The sequence below is a fragment of the Doryrhamphus excisus genome, linkage group LG7 (assembly GCF_037039965.1).
Source record: "Doryrhamphus excisus strain RoL-2023G ecotype Guam linkage group LG7, RoL_Dexc_Guam_v1.1, whole genome shotgun sequence".
NCBI classification, from domain to species: Eukaryota; Metazoa; Chordata; class Actinopteri; order Syngnathiformes; family Syngnathidae; genus Doryrhamphus; species Doryrhamphus excisus.
The window spans coordinates 3,415,085-3,428,886 of record NC_136363.1 but is presented as its reverse complement, the minus strand read 5'-3'; the positions used below and the strand labels follow the sequence as shown (position 1 = coordinate 3,428,886).

The window sequence follows — 13,802 nt, the reverse complement described above, 5'->3', positions numbered from 1 at the left end:
TTTTTATAGTTATTAGCCCATATTTCCACACAATAAGTAAGATATGGTAGAACCATTTTATCTTAAATATTTCATGCTACTAAAATTACATTATTTTTCCTCACGTAATATTACCAGTTAATTCTTGTAAAATTATGCCTGTTTTTGTTACAATACAACTTTTTTTTTAATATTTTGACTTTATTCTCATAAAATTACAGCAGTTTTTTTTTATTTTACAACTTTTAACTTGTAGATTTTATTCTCGTAATTATGACGTTATTTCCATAATATTTTTTGCTTCATACTCCTCACATTCTAGCTTTTTCTGCAACCTAATTTTCTAAAAGTAACACCATTTTGCCTCATAAGTATTTGTGATTTTAGAAATCACACTTATACTTTGCACTTATACAGATGTTTTTGCCACATAGAAATGTGCAGGTTTCCAAATTTTTTAGTTGCCAGCATTGAGACAAATATATGGCAGTTTTTCGACAACTTAAATTGCACACCACAATATTTTTTTGTGTGAAATATTTAACCCTGCGTTAATTAAAGACAATTTAGAATGAATGCAAATCATAAAAGTCCAAAAATTAAAATTACATTTTGGGACCAAAATTAATTCAGACATTGAAGCACCAATTTACAGTACATTTAAAATTCAGACCGGAACTCCATCTTTATTTTTTATCAAATATGAAGGATGAGGCAACAAAAAGAGTTAAGTATATAGTCTAATACTATATCAAATGTTTGCTAACAACGATATCAACTCATGCAGAGAAATTCCTTCACACTCAAAGGATGTGGAGAGTATTATGCTGTATACACTAGATGGGTGACAAAGCACAAATATTCCAAATATTCCAACACCGGCTACATACCAAGCGTATGGCACCAACTCCTGTAAATAAGTTGAAGGATTATGCTATAGTGCTGCACACCTGTTCAAGCTAAACACAAGATATCCAGCTGATAATCTTAAATCATTTAGCAATATTGGCAATAAAAATGTTCACGGGCCATAATGGTAAGTAAGCAGGCAAGCTCTAGTAAGAACATTTAGGTCACGTTAGGTCAGTATAATTGAATAATAAAACAAAAAAGGGAACATTTTAAGTTGCCTTATAGTAGAAATTTAAGAAAATTATTATTTTTTAAAGTCTGAATATTATGAGACAAAACAAAGTTGCAATTTGTGTAACGTGAGTTTGCATGAAAAGTAACATTATGGGAATAAAGTCAAAATAATATTGGAATAAAGTCATGATATTACAAAAAGTAAAAATTTACAAGAAGAAAAAATGAAATAGGTGGAAAATTATAAAAAAACAGAAATGGAAAAAACAGATGTAATTTTACAAGAATATAGTCAAATATATTATAAGAGAAAGGTCATAATGCAAAGTAATATTATGTGAAAAAACAGCAGAAATGAAAAAATGTAAACATTTACAAGAAGAAAAATGAAGTAGGTGGAAAAAAAAAACAGCAGAAATGAAAAGTAATATTATGGGAATAAAGTCAAAATAATATTGGAATAAAATCATAATATTAGTTAAAGTAAGAATTTACAAGTAGAAAAATGAAATAGGTGGAAAAAAACCCAGCAGAAATGAAAAAACAGATGTAATTTTACAAGAATATAGTCAAATATTAAGAGAAAGGTCATAATGGAAAGTAATATTATGGGAATAAAGTGAAAATAATATTGGAATAAAGTCATAATATAAGTCAAAATGAAATAGGTGAAAAAAACAGCAGAAATGGAAAAAAAACACATGTAATTTTACAAGAATATAGTCAAATATTAAGAGAGGTCATAATGAAAAGTAATATTATGGGAATAAAGTCAAAATAATATTAGAATAAAGTCATAATATTAGTAAAAGTAAAAAAAAAAAAGAAAAATGAAATAGGTGGACAATAAATAAAAAAAATCAATTAAAAAAATAATTTTACAAGAATCAAATATTATATTATAGTATATATTATATTATAGTCAAATATTAAGAGAGAGGTCATAATATTTTTTTTAATTATAAAAAAAATAAACTGGTTGAAACTGCGTATTTGTCCAAAAATATACATCATTAAATACATTTGATGAGAAATAAAATAAAGTTGCATTACTATTGCAACAGCAAATCATCATAATCTCTGTTTTCATACCATTCTTATTTGACTGTGTGTGTGTGTGCAGATGGCTTAAGTTTGAAGAGGATGTGGAGGACGGAGGGGAAAGATGGAGCAAGCCCTACGTGGCTACGCTGTCACTGCACAGTTTATTTGAATTGCGTAGCTGCATCCTCAACGGCACTGTCATGCTGGATATGAGGGCCAACAGTATTGAGGAAATCGCTGGTGAGTCTTTTTCATTGCATTTCTTAAATCTTGATTCCACAGCCCTGCTATTTAATGTCATTATATTATGCCTCTTGAGCCGGCGGGGTACACCCTGGACTGGTCGCCAGCCAATCACAGGGGCACATATAGACAAACAACCATTCACACTCACATTCTATACCTATGGACAATTTGGAGTCGCTAATTAGCCTAGCATGTTTTTGGAATGTGGGAGGAAACCGGAGTACCCGGAAGAAACTCAAGCATGCACGGGGAGAACATGCAAACTCCACATACAGATGGCCGAGGGTGGAATTGAACTCGGGTCTCCAAGCAGTGTGGCCTGCACACTAACCACTTTCTATGCCGCATGTCCTCCAATGAACTGCTCTGCTCAGACACAATGCAGAATGGGAAACTTCAAAACTCATATTGGTACTTCTTTGTATATTTTTAGGTACACCTTTGGAGTGTTAAGTTACTGTGTGATGAGTTTAGTGTTTTTTTGCAAGCATAAACATGGCTAAATAATAATAGACATGGTTTTGGAATGTGGGAGGAAACCGGAGTACCCGGAGAAAACCCACGCATGCACGGGGAGAACATGCAAACTCCACACAGAGATGGCCGAGGGTGGAATTTGAACTCTGGTGCCCTGTGTGGCCTGCACACTAACCACTTTCTATGCCTCATATCCCCCAATGAACCGCTTTAGTCAGACACAATGCAGAATGGGAAACTTCAAAACTCATATTGGTACTTCTTTGTATATTTTTAGGTACACCTTTTGGAGTGTCAAGTTACTGTGTGATGAGTGTAGTGTTTTTTTTGCAAGCATAAACATGGCTAAATAAACTAATAGACATAGACATGTTTTCTATAATGGGCATAAAATATGTTTTTTTTAACGTTATTAGAGCCCTCTAGACATGAAATAACACCCCTATAGTCATTGTAAACATCGTAACTTCAAGTTGATTCCATTTTCTTTGTCCGATTCAGACATGGTCATCGACAGCATGGTGGCGTCAGGCCAGCTCAAGGAGGACCTCCGCGCGAAGGTGCGGGAAGCCATGTTGAAGAAACACCACCACCAGAACGAGAGGAAGCTCAGCAACCGCATCCCTCTGGTGCGCTCCATCGCTGACATAGGCAAGAAACACTCTGACCCGCTCTTGCTTGAAAGAAACGGTGAGACCCTGCGGAAATCTTTCTAAAAAAAAAAAAAAGCAATGTTTATTATATATCCTTTAATGTTGGCGTAGAAGGTGGATGGTAAAAGTGAGTACCAATCTTAATCTTAAGATATTGATCAAATTATGACGCAATCGGTCCCACCGTAATGAAAGAAATATGGGTGCTCATAATTGTTTTTTTATGGCTGGCTTGGTTTGAGAAAACAAAAACGATGCTTTACCTGCTTTTGAACTTGCGCATGGCTGCAAGCTAAGATTGGGATCGAAATAGAGTTCTCGTATTGATCGGCGGTGATGGCGATAGCTGCAGTTTAGATGAATGAACTCTTGTCATGGGAGTGAAACTTGCATTTGGTGTAGTGCATTATTTGGCATGCAAACTGATGAACGGATTGGACTAACGGTCACATGATCCAGCTTGACTGAGACGGGTTTTCTCGTTATATATATTGATACCCAGAAAACGATGCTTTACCTGCTTTTGAACTTGCGCATGGCTGCAAGCTAAGATTGGGATCAAATAGAGTTCTCATATTGATCGACGGTGATGGCGATAGCTGCAGTTTATATGAATGGACTCTGTCATGGGAGTAAGATTGCATTGGTAGTGCATTATTTGGCATGCAAACTGAGGATTGGACTAACCGGTCACATGATCCAGCTTGACTGAGACAGGTTTTTGAGTCTTGAAATAGAGTTCTTGTATTGATCGGCGGTGATGGCGATAGCTACAGTTTAGATGAATGAACTCTTAACATGGGAGTGAGTTGCATTTGGTGTAGTGCATTATTTGGCATGAGAAACTGAGGATTGGACTAACCGGTCACATGATCCAGCTTGACTGAGACGGGTTTTTGAGGCTTGAAATAGAGTTCTCGTATTGATCTGTGGTGATGGCGATAGCTGCAGTTTAGATGATTGAACTCTTGTCATGGGAGTGAGTTTGCATTTGGTGTAGTGCATTATTTGGCATGAGAAACTGAGGATTGGACTAACCGGTCACATGATCCAGCTTGACTGAGACGGGTTTTTGAGGCTTGAAATAGAGTTCTCGTGTTGATCTGTGGTGATGGCGATAGCTACAGTTTAGATGAATGAACTCTTAACATGGGAGTGAGTTGCATTTGGTGTAGTGCATTATTTGGCATGAGAAACTGAGGATTGAACTAACCGGTCACATGATCCAGCTTGACTGAGATGGGTTTTTGAGGCTTGAAATAGAGTTCTTGTATTGATCGGCGGTGATGGCGATAGCTGCAGTTTAGGTAAATGAACTCTTGTCATGGGAGTGAGTTGCATTTGGTGTAGTGCATTATTTGGCATGCAAACTGAGGATTGGACTAACCGGTCACATGATCCAGCTTGACTGAGACGGGTTTTTGAGTCTTGAAATAGAGTTCTCGTATTGATCGGCGGTGATGGCGATAGCTGCAGTTTAGATGAATGAACTCTTGTCATGGGAGTGAGTTGCATTTGGTGTAGTGCATTATTTGGCATGAGAAACTGGGGATTGGACTAACCGGTCACATGATCCAGCTTGACTGAGACGGGTTTTTGAGTCTTGAAATAGAGTTCTCGTATCGATTGGCGGTGATGGCGATAGCTGCAGTTTAGATGAATGAACTCTTGTCATGGTAGTGAGTTGCATTTGGTGTAGTGCATTATTTGGCATGAGAAACTGAGGATTGGACTAACCGGTCACATGATCCAGCTTGACTGAGACGGGTTTTTGAGGCTTGAAATAGAGTTCTCGTATCGATTGGCGGTGATGGCGATAGCTGCAGTTTAGATGAATGAACTCTTGTCATGGGAGTGAGTTTGCATTTGGTGTAGTGCATTATTTGGCATGAGAAACTGAGGATTGAACAAACCGGTCACATGATCCAGCTTGACTGAGACAGGTTTTTGAGTCTTGAAATAGAGTTCTCGTATTGATCGGCGGTGATGGCGATAGCTGCAGTTTAGATGAATGAACTCTTGTCATGGGAGTGAGTTTGCATTTGGTGTAGTGCATTATTTGGCATGAGAAACTGAGGATTGGACTAACCGGTCACATGATCCAGCTTGACTGAGGCAGGGTTTTGAGTCTTGTGTGGACATCCCCCGCCCCCGTTCCCTTTGCTCACGGAATCATTCCCGCACTAAACTTGCATCTTTTTGCTCACTGGATGCATGCATGAATCTCGAACGTTTCTGCACCGTTTCCTGCTTTGCACACTTTCCGACTGGCATCTCTTTGACGTGTTTGGTATGTTTTTCCTATGTGCTCCACCCTTTTTTTTCCCTCCTTCTCCACCTCCTTTTCCCTGCCTTTTTTACTATTGTCTCCTCTACTAGGAGAGGGCCTGTCCTCTTCGCGTCTCTCCCTCCACAAGCCAGGAGCATCCTCTTCTGCTTCCAACCCGCCTCAGAGACAAGAGTCCCGAGTTTCCAACCTTCTCAACCAGCTCCTGCCCTCCTCCGCCTCCTCCTCCAACACCGCTCGTTCCCCGGCTCCCTCGCCCCAAAGTACCCCCGCGTCGTTCAGACGCGCCTCCCCCGAGTCCCCGTGCCGCAGCCGTGGATCGGCGGGCTTCGGCCCTCATAGCATCCCGGAGGTGGTGGTATCCCCGCCCAATGACGAGGAATTGACGGCAAATTCCGCAGAGGAGGCGGCGGCGGCGGCGGCGGTATCGCCGCAGCTCAGCCGGCAATCGTCCTGTGCATCCCAGGGTCCCGAGCGGCTGCCATTAGAAGGCAATTATCTGTGTAGCCTGCCAGTGTGAGTCACAGCTTGAGCAGAAAACACTAGGACTAGCATGGAAGCGCCGTGTGGTCATCTCACGTCACTCACTTTCCGAAGCATCCTTGCAACCACTTCGGTACTGTGCAAAAAGTCACACGCCGCAATTCCATGTCAAGGTCAATTTGCCAAAACGTGTGTTTTGATCGTTTGCTAATTAGGAAGCCTTGTTTGATTGGGGATGTCAAGCTGATGGCTTCTGTGTGCAAGCGCATGATACCATTACCGCGTTGTCCCACACACATTATAGTTTAATATGCATAATTGGACATGATGAATGTCATTTGTATGGATGAAATACATAAATATGGAATACACAGTACAAAATAGGATTATTCTGTACTGAAATTAAATTATTAAATTTAATTATTTAAATGTATTTATTATTATTATTTATTTATTATTAGTTATTTATTTTATTATTTAGATTTTATTTAAATTAAATTATTAAATGTAATTTAATTATTAAATGTAATTTAATTATTAAATTTAATTTAATTATTAAATTTAATTTTAATTATATTAAACTCCATGTCTGCATCTCATATGCATATCCAGTCATTTATCACAGTTAATTGATTCCACACCCAACCATGATCAGTGAATTTCCACAAAGTATGATTTCTTATTATTTTCAATAAAAACAGTTTATAAACTTCTAGATACGTTTTTTTTAAAACATTATTCGGGTCATTTAGACACCTATGATACACACCTTTTTTTTATTACTTCCTGTTTTGTGAAGTACTTCCTGCAGTGGTTATTGTCTCATCGGTGTAACATAACTGACACCCACTGACCAATGTAGAATACTGCGTATCTTTGAATGAGTGTTCTGAATGCCTTACATTTGCATTTTAGTTCACATAAGCGTTTTTATGCATAGAAATTCTTATTTTATATATTTTTTATATTATATAATATATTAAATATTATGTATTTTTTGTACATATATTTTACGCATATTTTTGACAAATAATAAGCTCTTTCAACCACAAAGCAGGAATGATTTTTTTAAAAAAAATGTGTATATTTTCGTGTAGTAGTCAGATGCTTTTTTTATGCATGAAAATTCTTATTTTATATATTTTTATATTATATAATAATATATTAAATATTCTATATTTTTTATACATATATTTTACGCAGATTTTTTGACAAATAATAAGCTCTTTCAACCACAAAGCAGGAATGATTTTTTTTAAATGTGTATATTTTTGTGGAGTAGTCAGATGTTTTTTTATGCATGAAAATTCTTATTTTATATTATATAATAATATATTAAATATTATACATATTTTTTATATATTTTCACATATTTTTTGACAAATAAGCTCTTTCAACCACAAAACAGGAATGTTTTTTTTTAAAATGTGTATATTTTTGTATAGTAGTAAGATGCTTTTTATATACATGAAAATTCTTATTTTATATGTAGTTTTTATATTTTTTAAAAAATATTATATAATATGTATTATATATATATTTTTTTATATATAGATTTTACACATTTTTTTGACAAGTAATAAGCTTTTTCAACCACAAAGCAGGAAATATTTTTTTTTAATGTGTATATTTTCATGTAGTAGTCAGATGCTATTTAATGAACAAGCACAGCGGCCATTATGACGACTATAACAGCATCAGAACTTGATTAAAACACCACAGACACTCGTTAGAAGCCAACTTCCCATCCATCCATTAATCCCTAAACCCTGTTGGCCTAAGATTTATTTTTTTTTTGCACAGTACCGTACCTGTCATGGCTCTTGTTCTCTACAACGCTTTTAATCTCTTTTTACGTGCAACACATCCCCCTCTGCTCCTTTGCCATCTAAAGCGCTTTGTCCCCACGCACCTTGGCAAAGCACTCCTCCAAGTCTTGCTTATAAAATATGTTTATGCACTTTTTGGTTGAGGTGTCATGGCTGCCCTCTGGAAATGCTTCAGTCGTATATCATCATGTGTGAGGTGTCGGCATATTTAACAGGCGTGTCACGAGTTTTCCTTTTAAACATGTTTGCTCACCTTTTTTATTCAGAATCCCCGCAGCCGTAAAGGAAAGGTTCTTGCATCATTTTGTACCCATACATTCTCTTCATCGGCTTCCAATCATTCTTTTCCAACATTCTTTTACCCAGAGTTTGAACTTAACGGCGACGTACGCAAGCGACAGAGCTTGGCATGGATACGAGGGCAAGACTGGGTTTGACGGTTCTTTACGAGCAGTCACTCGGAGACTTTTATTTCCTTCCTGTCGGTTTATTATTAGACGGGAGTTTGCGTGCGTCTTATTCTGGGAATGGCTCCACATCAACGTGTGGGACATGAGAACCGCCTATCACTTGTTGAAGCGGAGAGGTTGTGTGAAAGGGTCATCTTATTATAGCTGCTAAGCTTCTGTAATTGTATCCCCTTTCAAAGGAGGATGTATACTTTTTTTTATATATCCCCCCCCCCCCGCCTCCCCACACAAGTGGCTTGACTTTAGCATGGGGGGTTGCCTCACTTGAATGGGATTATGAAGCTGTGATCATTAGTCTACTTAGTGTGCCTTGGTGAAAGGTTGAAAGTCCTTAAATAGCTGGACGTTTAGCAGAGACTAGACAGTCGGATACATTTTCATTTGTCTGGATGGCAGTGGAGGTGACTTGTTAGATGTAGTTTAGTTTTTTTTTTTTACTTTTTTTGAAACATGTGGACGCCTCGGATGCGAATCTCCACTAGTAAGCGGAATAAAGAGGGCTCAAGCCAAAAACCAGTACTAGGAAAAAAAGCCAAAAGAAACAAACAAAAAAAATACATCAAAAGTGGCAATTGTTTAGAAATGATAGGTGTCTGCCAAATATATATATATATATATATATATATGTATATATATGTATATATATGTATGTATATGTATATATATATATATGTATGTATATATACAAAAATATATATTTTTTGACAAAAAAAAAATATATATACAAATACAAAAAATATTTTTGTCAAATATATTTTTGTGTGTGTGTGTGTAAATATATATATGTATACACAAAAATTTTTTTGTATGTAAATATATATATTGTGTATAAATACACCATAAACACACACAAAAATTTACATTTTATATATATATATATTTATATACTTATAAATATATATTTAAATAAATATTTTTGTATGTATATACATGATGCTATTTAAAATGTTTTGTTTGTGTATATATATATATATACAAAAAATATTTTTTGTATATATATATATATCACAATATATAACAAATATATTTTGTGTATGTGTGTGTGTGTATATATATATATTTTTTTGTCAAAAAATATATTTTTGTATATATATATACACATACATAAAATATATTTGTTATATATTGTGATATATATATATATATATACAAAAAAATATTTTTTGTCAAGCAAATATATTTTGTGTGTGTGTGTGTATATATATATATATATATTTTTTTTTTTTTTGTCAAAAACTATATTTTTGTATATATATATATACACACATACACAAAATATATTTGTTATATATTGTGATATATATATATATACAAAAAAATTTTTTTGTCAAAAAATATATTTTTTTATATATATACACAAACAAAAATATTTTTGTATATATACATATATATTATAAAAAAAGTATAAATATGTATGTATATATATATATATATATATATATTTATAAATATATTTTTGTATGTATTTTCATGATGCTATTTAAAATGTTTTGCGATAAAAATACATTAAGAATACCATTGGGCTCGCACAATTTAGTAATAACACAACAACAACGCATGCTCTGTATTATTGTATGCTAGCCGCTTGGTGTGTGGCTTTTCGACCGAGGTTCCACTGTATATGTTCCTAATTTGTATTTTCCTTTTTTTGACACACGGGATCTACCTGCAGATTATTGGATGAGCGATAAATCATAAGTTTGCTTCATAGGGTTAATTGGAGTGCCACTATTTCATGACCTTTTTTTTTGTGGGACAACCCCTCGTTTTTCGCCGAGCGGTCAGTCATACAATTTCAGTTATGTATTTTAATCCTCATCTGCTGAGTCATCACTGTTGAAAAAAAGGTTGTTGTGGGTGAGCATTCCGGGGTTTAGCCTTCCTGAATGAAGACCTTTTAGCGGATGCAACCTAGGCTAATCCCTCTCTTATTCCTAGAGGCTTTGCCCGGGTATGTGAGCAATCAGGCTCCTGTTCACTAGTCACATCTCCCAAGCATCTACATACTTTTACTTCTGGGCACCACCATGATTAGGGTATGAATTGCATACTTGCATAAATGTACAGTAAACCTCGGATATATCGGAAATTCGCTCACAACGGACAGATAAAAAAGAACCAATTTTTCTGTAATGCATTTCCAATAAAAATTCATTGCATATATCGGATTTTTTATAACGGATTTCGACTATTTCGGACAAAATCTCCAGTCCCGTTCCAATTTTCCCTGGCATATATCGGATGGTCGCATCGTGTCTTTCTCCTGGCTCCAGATTTAGGACAAATATAAAAATGAGTGACGTCAATAATATTAGCACAGCAGTGAATGAGATCTTAACCTCACTATTGGAAATAACGTAACAGGGCCTAGCTTAATTAACAATTTGTTATGCTCAGAGTCCAATAAAGTTCAATTCTCATTACCTTACGTCTCTTTTCATTGCCCAGTCCAGGTACATTGGAAACATAGTCAAGGAAGTGCCTTTTTATAACGGATATAAATCCGATATATGCGTAAAACTGACATTTTCCGGTATACGCATATAACGGATTTCGCTTATATCGAACAAAACCAGTGGGAACAATTGAATCCGATATATCCGAGGTTTACTGTAGTAAATTTTGAAAGAGCCGCAAGTGGCATCGGTGTCGTACCGACGAGCGTCGATAACCGAGGAATCGTGGGTAAAAGAACTGTTACTAAAGCACGCACAGAATAGCGTTTCTATTCTGTGATGAAGATACATGACCTCATTTCACGTTGCATGTTCAAGACTAAAAGTTCTAGCGTTTCCTGTGTCTGCTATCTCATGTCACAAAAGCATAGTTTAGAGTGTTCAAGTAATCAAAATGTATTTTCTAATCCAATGAAATTCTTTTATGTAATGTCAAAGAGGCTGTAGTTATTGCTTTTTGTCTTACATTTTGGGAAAATGACACTTACAATTACACAGGGTGCCAAAAAACTCACACATTTGGTATCATGGCCGTGTACGTGTCTTGGTCAAAGGTTTTGAGAATGACACAAGTATTGATTTTCACAACGTTTGCTGCTTCAGTGTTTTTATGGTTATGGTTATGGTTTTATTTCATTTGAACATGCATGTCAGATTGAGTGATCAATTGAGTGCATCCCATAATCAGTTCACAGTTCCACATGTCCAAAAGGAGTAGGAAGAAGTAAAGCTAATTAAATCCTACCCCTCCATCTGGTACTTTTACAATCAATAACTGTTATATTTGTTCACTTCCTGCTTTCCTAATATTTTTTATTTTTTATTTTTTATTTTTTATTTTTTATTTTTTATTTTTTATTTTTATTTTATTTGTACTTTTAATTTTAATTTTATGACCATCCAATGACATAATGTGTACCATAGTAAGTGTCAATATAGTGATATATATAGCACATCATGACTGGTTCAAGACTCTTCATCCTTGTATTTAGCAAACATCAACTGCTTGTATTGTTTCTTGAATTGGCTCATCGTTGTGCTGAGGTCCTGACTCAATCCATTCCATAGTTTGATTCCACATACTGAAAGGCTATGGCTTTTTAACTGTAACTTTTTACTGTGTTGTTCCCAAGCCACTTAATTATCACTTTTGTTTGTGTCCAACTTCATCTCCAGCCTGTCAACACTTTCACCTACGTTAACCAGAAAATCACTAACATGGTGGTCCTTTTTGTGGCAGGGCTGAAATGCAGTGGAAAATTTTTTTCATGACCATTTTCACAAAAACTGAGGCAGCAGACCTTGTGTAAATTTATATTTCTGTCATTCTCAGAACTTTTGTTCATCCTTAACCTTTTTACGGCAGTTAACAAAATGCTAACAAAATGTCCTTCATTTGGGATTCAAGTTAAAGGAGAATTCCATGCATCCGTTTTCTATACCGCTTGTCCTCACTAGTGTTGCTGGGTATGCTGGAGCCTATGTTAATATGACAGTGGTTAACTACCTTAGCATTGCGTACAGTTTTATGTTTTATGACCGTAAGATTCATTTTTTTGTCAAATTTTAGCCTAGTGTTTTGTACAATATTGCTAGCAACAAACAAGTATTTTTGCCCTTTTCTGTATCATAACGCCAAAGTAAGTTGGGAGTACCAGTACTTCGATAAAGTTTGATTGAATTTGAATTTGATGAATTTTATGAGAAGTCTGCATCAATAATGAGCTCCTCTTTTCCTAATTTCTAACTATTTCATATTTTTTTTCATGTAAAACTATAATTAATCTATTATAAAATATATATAATATAATATATAATATTATTCTATATTAATTAATATTAATATTATCATTATTACACTTATTAATATTATTATATTAATATAATATAATTATATCTAATTATAAAATATATTTTTTGCAAGTATTAAACGATTTACGAGACAAAAACCGAGTTAGCACTGTATTTGTATTTCTATTATTTCCAGTGGGGGGGGGGTATCTACTCAAATCATGGTATAATGATAATGTATCATTATGAGTAGTAATTTCATAGTTTTTTTTTCATGTAAAACTATAATTATTCTATTATAAAATATTCATTCATTCATTTTCTACCGCTTTTTCCTCAAATATATATATATATATATTATTTTTATATTAATATTATTATTACACTTATAATATTATTATATTAATATAATATGATAAAATACTATTAGAATTATATCTAATTATAAAATATATTTTTTGCAAGTATTTTTGTGCAAACGATTTATGAGACCAAAACCGAATTATGACTTGTTATTAGTGGTATTATTATTAATTATTATAAAAGTAATTATAATTGTTTATTATGTATTAGTGACCAAATTAATAAGATTGCGAGGACAACCGGACAAAATTAGTTTTCTCCGCAGGATGGCTGCTCTCTCCCTTCAGTGATAGAAGTTGAGAAGCACTGTCATCCGGGAGTCGAACCATCGCTCCTTCAAGTAGAGAGGAGCCACATGAGGTGTTCAGGGCACGTCTGACCGGTTGGAGTCTTGGAGGAAGACCCAGGTTGACACGTTGGAGAGACTTGGAGAGTCTTTCAACCGGGCCTGGGAACTCCTTGAGATCCACCGGGAAGAGCTGGGTGAAGTAGCCCGGGGATTGGCTTCCTTGTCTGGGCTTCCTCGCTTAACCTGCTGCCCCCCTCGTGACCCAAGCGGTAGAAGATGGATGGATGAAATGAATAATAAGCAAAGTGTTTACATTTACAAATACCTATACTTAAAAGGCCTTAAGTTC

The 13,802-nt window shown here is 35.0% G+C and overlaps 1 protein-coding gene across 2 annotated transcripts in view; it reads left to right on the top strand.

Annotated features, from left to right (window-relative positions):
• Positions 1-13,802, top strand: part of LOC131102318 (sodium bicarbonate cotransporter 3-like) — a 52,043-nt gene that overhangs the window by 15,769 nt on the left and 22,472 nt on the right. Inside the window, exons 5-7 of one of the 2 annotated variants that reach the window (XM_058047884.2) lie at positions 2,189-2,349; positions 3,334-3,522; positions 5,865-6,263. In XM_058047884.2, the coding sequence (XP_057903867.2) occupies positions 2,189-2,349; positions 3,334-3,522; positions 5,865-6,263 (749 nt within the window). The remainder of the gene's footprint in view (positions 1-2,188; positions 2,350-3,333; positions 3,523-5,864; positions 6,264-13,802) is intronic. The other variant, XM_058047885.2, reaches the window with a different exon arrangement.